Source organism: Propithecus coquereli, unplaced genomic scaffold (assembly GCF_000956105.1).
Source record: "Propithecus coquereli isolate 6110/MARCELLA unplaced genomic scaffold, Pcoq_1.0 Scaffold411, whole genome shotgun sequence".
Lineage (NCBI taxonomy): Eukaryota > Metazoa > Chordata > Mammalia > Primates > Indriidae > Propithecus > Propithecus coquereli.
The window spans coordinates 1,645,548-1,652,171 of record NW_012149853.1 but is presented as its reverse complement, the minus strand read 5'-3'; the positions used below and the strand labels follow the sequence as shown (position 1 = coordinate 1,652,171).

The 6,624-nt window shown below is 57.8% G+C and overlaps 1 protein-coding gene across 3 annotated transcripts; it reads right to left on the bottom strand.

The window, feature by feature from the left end:
- Positions 1 to 1,658: 1,658 nt before the first annotated feature.
- Positions 1,659 to 5,884, bottom strand: FOXA2 (forkhead box A2). 3 transcript variants are annotated; one of them, XM_012653132.1, is made up of 4 exons: positions 5,679 to 5,884; positions 5,427 to 5,598; positions 4,640 to 4,709; positions 1,659 to 3,626 (listed from the first exon to the last, which is right to left on the bottom strand). In XM_012653132.1, the coding sequence occupies exons 3-4, from the start codon at positions 4,706 to 4,708 to the stop codon at positions 2,322 to 2,324; spliced, it is 1,374 nt and encodes a 457-aa protein (XP_012508586.1). In that variant the 5' UTR covers position 4,709; positions 5,427 to 5,598; positions 5,679 to 5,884; the 3' UTR covers positions 1,659 to 2,321. The 3 variants fall into 3 exon arrangements, with proteins under 3 accessions (XP_012508586.1, XP_012508585.1, XP_012508587.1); XM_012653131.1 differs by having other exon boundaries at positions 4,640 to 5,598; XM_012653133.1 differs by lacking the exon at positions 5,427 to 5,598.
- Positions 5,885 to 6,624: the final 740 nt, after the last annotated feature.

Genomic DNA, 6,624 nt, shown 5'->3' with positions numbered 1-6,624 from the left:
TGTGGCATGTTAAAAAGGGATTTGAAGGCGGGGTAGGGAGGCTGTGGGGGCAAGGCGCAACTCCCCCACCCCCCTCAAGCGCGTGGGAAGGCCAGGGTTGTGGGGGCAGAGACCCCCGCCAAGGTGGCAGAGGACACATAGAGAGGCAGTCTCCAGGGCTAGGTAGCAGCTGGGACACTCCAGGTTTGGTTGGTCAAGAAGTCCAAAGATCTAGTTTCCGAAACAGGGGCCTGGGCTTAGAAATCTGAGGCAAAAAGTTCTGGCCTCAAGGCCTGCGGATTTTTACCCACCACAAGCTAGCTGCGCACAGGAGAGGCCCCAACTTGGCCGAGCCCGCGACGACACTGGCTCCTACCCTGGCCAGCTTGCAGGCCAGCAGATGTCACGCCCAGGCAGAGCCAACGCCGGGCTCCCCTTTACGCACTGAGTTGGACTTCCACTGTAGTTGGCCGCCCATTTAGGGCTGCGAGGTCGTCTGTGGGGAGAGGCAGCACGATTCGTGAGAATTTATTCTGGCGATTTCTTTATACTTTTGGAGTGCCCTTGCAGGCTCATAAAATACCCACTCATTCTCTGGGCCTGGCAAACCTGAGTTGCCAACCCGACCTCATGGGCTTACAGGCTTTGCAAGCACATTGGAGTTTGGGGGTGGGGGGCAGCGAAAGAGAGCAAATCTGCAGTGAGATCTCGCCACTGTCACCGTCAATTGGCAAGCTGTGCCAGACACCCTTTACCTCCTCATCCCCAAATATACCTTATTTTTACAAAGGAAATTTTGATTGTCACCCTGAGCTATCCATTTAAAACTAATTCCAGTAGAACGACTTCTAAATAGTTCCCCAGACCAGGTGCTTCACCACTCCTGGGCCAGCAAGGACTGCCATGGCAGTGCAGAACACCTGCTTCAGGAAGGAGGTGGGAAGGGGTGGTGGAGTACACACAGAGGCTCCACAGGAGGGTAAGAGAGGCAGTGATGAAAACACAAAGTGCTGCACCAGGAGTTTGCAAATCCAGCCTAGCCTCACTGACATGAAGGGAGGCCTAAGACCAGAAGCACAGTCAAAATACGTAAAATCCAGGCTTATCCCCAGAGAAACCAGCCTTGGGGCCCAAGAGACCTCAACACCAGGGCACCTTCAAACAGGTCAGGTAGAAAATTAAGATATTCAGAGAGCGGTTTTCTCCTGCGGGTGTGGTTCACCTGGGATCTGTGTGTTTAACTTCAAAATTTAACTTCAAAATTCAAAAAGTAACCATAAACAATATTGATCGAGTTCTTTTTAAGGATGTGCTTGCTGAAGTGTTTAGGGGGAAATGTACCAGTGTGTCTACAAATTACTTTGAAGTGAATTAAAGAGATAAGATGGATTGACCAATGCAGATGTGGACAGATGAAACGATATGTGATAAAGCAAGTATAGTGAGATGTTAACTGTAGAATCTTGGCAGCGGGTCCATATGTACCTGCTGTAAAATTCATACGATTTTGGCATATCTGAAAATTTTAATTAAAGAAATGGTAGGAAAACAGCAACACTCTTTCCCCTAAAATCTAATAAAACTTGCCACCAGGATGTCCTTCCCTCCTTCTTGAAATAATTTCCGGACCTGTTTATTTTTTAAGTGAGGCAAAGGAAAAAAAAATCCTGAAGAAAAGATTCAAGGGATAAAACCGGCAATAACACTTTAATATAGATTTGTGGAACCTGGCCCCTGCAGCCAGAATACACATTTATAAGCCATAAATAAAGCACACAGAAACCATAAATTAATCAGACCCGAGACCTGGATTTCACCGTGTCAAGATTGGGAATGCATTTTTTTTCTTGGTCATTTACAATAGACCCTTACATTATTATTATTATTTCTCTTTTTAAACAATAGTACAACCCTCTGGTTCTGTTAAAACTACATGGTTTTACACCGAGTCACTCACAAAAGTTTTTGTTTGTTTTTTTTTTAAAGTAAGACTTCCCTGCAACAACAGCAATGGAGGAGAACAACAACAAAAAACTCAGAATCCGCAGGTGCTTAAAGAAGCAGGAGTCTACACAGTAGTGGAAATTGGAGGCTTTTTTTTTTTTACTTTATATTTTTTTCCCATTTTCCTCCTTATATAGAATGATGGGTGTCAGTGTGGCCCTCTGTTTGGGAGAAAAGGGCTGCAGAGGGCGAGGGGAGACTGCTGTCTTGGGGTTGGGGATGTCATGGATTTTTCTCCCTTGTATCTATCCAAGACCCCTGTCCAAAGTCTCGACCCCACTTCCTCTCTCTTGTCCTTGTCCCAGGCTGCCAGAGCTAGTGGGGATGAAGCTGTCTTCTTAAGAGGAGTTCATAATGGGCCGAGAGTACACCCCCTGGTAGTAGGAGGTGTCTGCGGCCAGGGGCGAGGCGTCCAGGCCCGTTTTGTTCGTGACCGGGCCCATGGCCAAGCTGCCTGGCATGGGGGAACCGTAGCCGGGGTAGTGCATCACCTGTTCGTAGGCCTTGAGGTCCATTTTGTGAGGCTGGTGGTGGTGGTGGCTGTGGTGGTGCTGCTGCTCCGAGGACATGAGGTTGTTGATGGAGAAGGGGTGGTTGAAGGCGTAGTGGTGCTCCGGCTTAAGGTGGGCTTCCGGCGGCAGGCCCGGGTGGTGGGGCGGGCCCAGCAGGTGGGCCGCGGCCTGTTGCTGCTGCCCGGGCGAGGGAGCGGGCTCCGGGGGGCTCAGCGCCACGGCCGGCGTCCCCTTCAGCTCTCCCAGGCCCCCTCGCTTGTGCTCCTGGCACGGGGACGCGCTCGAGTGAGGCGATTCGGTGCCCGCCGGAGTCTCAGAGGCCGGCCCCGCGGCCTCCCCGAGTTGAGCCTGCGAGGCCTGGGCCCCTGAGGCCGCCTTCTTGCCACCGCCCGCGGCGCCCGCGGCCTCCTTCAGCGCCAGCTGCTTCTCACACTTGAAGCGCTTCTGGCGGCGCAGGTAGCAGCCGTTCTCGAACATGTTGCCCGAGTCGGGGTGCAGGGTCCAGAAGGAGCCCTTGCCGGGCTTGTCGGGCGAGCGGGGCACCTTGAGGAAGCAGTCGTTGAAGGAGAGCGAGTGGCGGATGGAGTTCTGCCAGCGCTGCTGGTTCTGCCGGTAGAAGGGGAAGAGGTCCATGATCCACTGGTAGATTTCGCTCAGCGTCAGCATCTTGTTGGGGCTCTGCTGGATGGCCATGGTGATGAGCGAGATGTACGAATAGGGCGGCTTGGCGTGCGTGTAGCTGCGCCGGTACGTCTTGGGGTCGCGCGCGCGGCTCAGGCCCGCCTGCCCGTACATGGGGCTCATGGAGTTCATGTTGGCGTAGGGGGCCAGGCCGCCCATGGCCCCGGCCGCCTGTCCCCCGAGCGGGCTCAGACTGGGACTCAGGTGTGGTCCCATGCCCGCCACGCCAGCCGCCCCGGCCGAGCCGCCCATGCCCGCCATGGCGCCCGCGCCGGGGGACATGCCCGCCAGAGACGGGCTCATGCCTGCGCCCACGTACGAAGACATGTTCATGGAGCCCGCGCTCATGTTGCCTGAGCCGCTGCCCATGGCGGCCGCCGACATGCTCATGTACGTGTTCATCCCGTTCATCCCCAGGCCGGCATTCATGTTGCTCACCGAGGAGTAGCCCTGCGGACAAGCCCGGGGAGGGAGGCAACAGCGTTAGCACCGCGGCTCTAGCACGCCCAGACCTCCCACCCAGTGGGCCGACCCAGGCCCCTGGCTCGGGGAGGCCTCCGGGGAACCCTTTCCTCCCCTGGGAGCCCATCCTGGGGCACTGAGTCTGTATCCAGAGCGAGCCATGATCACCCTTGGGGAGGTGGCGAGTGAACTGTTGCCCTGGGCATGTGGCCTGTTCCTAGCCCTTTTGCAACCTCTCCCAGATTCTAGAACATGGGTCCCCTGGAGTACCCCCTAGCCAGGCACCCCAAATGCATCCCCGCAGTCTCTCCAACTCTGAGCATACTGAGCTGGCGCCGAGGCCCGGAACCTCCGGATGCCACCTCCCACCCCAGCAAGCAACCTGAGGGACACCGCGCGGGACGCCCCCGGCAGCCTCAAATGGAGACTGTGTCAGGGTCCCCCGGGTCCAGCCTTCTCCAGGGACCCCCTCCCTGGCCCCAGGGGAACTGAAAGGCAGTGCCTGCGTAGAGCTCGGGGACCGTCCGAGGCACTCAATGGGGGAATAGGGAAGGAACCGCGAACTGAACTACACGCGGCTAGGCTTTGCAGCCACAAACTTTTCTTTCTCTTTGTCCACTAGTCTTTGACTCTGCCTCCACCTCAGCCCCCAACTCCTACCCACCTTCTCAGCTCCCCACCCCCTCGCCGGCCGACCTCCCACCCCTCCCCAGCCGCACGCTGCCAAACATAACTCTGTTAGGATAGTGCGTGGCTCGGCCACGAAGAGGATTTGGAGGCGCCGCAAGTCAATATTTGATCACAAAGTTAATATTATCTCAAGGCTAACAGTGTGTCGTATAAAAAAGAGACCCATTTGAGTCGAAGGAGGGAGAAATAGGAGGCTGCCCAGAAAGGCTGGGGGTGGGGGGCGGGTGCCAGCGAGGGAAGCGGTCCTGAGGTTGGGGAAGGAGCGAACGCCACCGCCACTCCACTTCCCCCCGGAAAAGGCGAGTGCTTACCTCGGGTTCGGCATAGTAGCTGCTCCAGTCGGACGGCTCGTGCCCTTCCATCTTCACCGCTCCCAGCATACTGGAAGCCGAGTGCATGGCAGTTTAAAATTTAACAGCCACAACAAACGACCAGCAATCACCCCCACCCCCACCCTCTTTTAAAAAAAAGTCAGCCAAGGCACCGTCCCCTCCCTCTCTCCCTCTCTCGCGCTCCCTCTCCCTGGGCTCCACTCCCTCTCTCTCCCTCGGCCGGCCGGAGGCGGTAGTTGGAAGTGGGCGGGAGGGGTGGGTCGCGCGAGGAGGGGGCCAAGGAGCGGTGGAGGCCGAGACCAGAGCCCCGTCGGAGGGAGCGCCCGCCGCCCGCCGCCGCCCCGCTCCCGGGCTGGCGGGTGGAGGCTGAGGTTGGCAGTGCCGAGCTGCCCCGAGGCGGCGGGAAGCGCGCGGCGCGGGGGTGGGGGGGGGAGAGGAGGAGGAGGAGGAGGAGGAGGTGTGGACCGCGGAGCGGACAAGTGCCGCAGTGACGTGGGCGGCTGGTGATATAGCGCGGCGCGCTGGCGCGGGCCTCCAATCCCCAGACCCCGGGCAGCCCATTTGAATAATCAGCTCACACCTAGGTGAGAGGGAGCCTCGGCCGGCGCCCCGCACCTGCCCCTCCGTGCCCGCCCCGCTGCCGCCCAGCCCCGCACTCCCCGGCTGGACCGGGGAGCGGATCCGGCGGGCTAGAGGGCGCGCGGGCGCCCCTGTGGAGCCCCCTTTCCTCCCGGGTCCACCGGGAGTCCCCTGTGGAAAGAGGGACCTGGGAAGAGGCCACCCTCTGGAGCAGCTCCGGGCTCTGGCCCCCGTCCGGTCCCATAGCGCTGGGTGCCGGGTGAGGCTGTCGAAGGGCGCGTCCGGCCTCCGTGCCCCGCAGAGACTTATTAAAGCCGGATTTATCTATCCCGGGTTTCTTCTCTCTCAGTGCTCATTCCCTGTCAAAACAAGCCAGTGACAGAGCCAATTTGCAAAGCGCCGTCCTATTTAGTCGTATTTAGAAAAACTGTGTACACACCTTTAACTCGCCCGCCGCCGCTGCTCCTGGGAGGCTCCTCCCCGTTACAGTTAAGACCTGGCGCGGCCAGGGAAGGCGCGGGGCGCACGGTCCGGCCGCCTGGGCTTTCGGCCTCCTCGGAGCCCCGCCGCCCGCGACTCACAGGGGGCGGCCAGGCGCCGGGCGCACGCAGCGCCGCTGGCTGCCGCCGACGGTTGGGAGGCTGCGATTTGTCTCTGACATTCAGGCCGGCGTGTTTCAAGGTTACTTTTCAGTCACAACAGAGGTGCCCAAAGCATTTCGTAACTAAAACAAACAGGGCGGGGGGTGGGGGAGTGGGAAGAATGAAGAAATCAATAACGGGGCATGTGGAACTGACTTCAGGAGGGTCTCTGTCCTCGCTGCCTTCCAGAGGGGCTGTTTTATAAAAATTAGAAACTTCATGACCCATGTACTTCTCTTTTATTTTCCCTCCAGCTCCTGCATTCAAAAATTGTCTCCTGTCCTGGATTAGCCATCAAGACCCCAGTGAGCCCCTATTTGGGGTGAGGGAGACATTACAGATGTTTGGATAAGGAAGCTCTTTTTTGGTTTTGAAAACCTGGCTGGACCTTGGGGATCCAGCCCTGTACCTTCCCTCCCAGTGATAAAGAAAATATAGGCAATACTGGGCTTCCATCCCACCTGTCCAGAATTGGGGGTGACGGTGGCAGAAGACAGAGGGGAGGTGACAGACACAGAGCTGAGCATTGAAAACAGGAAGGCCTGGGTGAGGGTCAGGCTGGAAGGCAAGCCAGGAGATACAGGGGAGCCACCTCCCCTAGTCCCAGTCCTCTGGGGTCTGCATAATTTTGAATACAAGATGCAGCCGCTGCAGTACCCTTTGCTGCAGAATGCGAATGGTTTGCACAATTCATAGGGAGGGCACTGGTGAGCCCGCTGTGCAAGTGCCAGGGCGGGATCCCCC

Bases quoted from the DNA above. Each gene is read 5' to 3' on its own strand.
- FOXA2 (XM_012653131.1), bottom strand. From the start codon at position 4,726: ATGCACTCGGCTTCCAGTATGCTGGGAGCGGTGAAGATGGAAGGGCAC. The intron at 3,627-4,639 runs GTAAGCACTCGC...GCTTGTCCGCAG, and splicing joins GCTACTATGCCGAACCCGAG to GGCTACTCCTCGGTGAGCAA.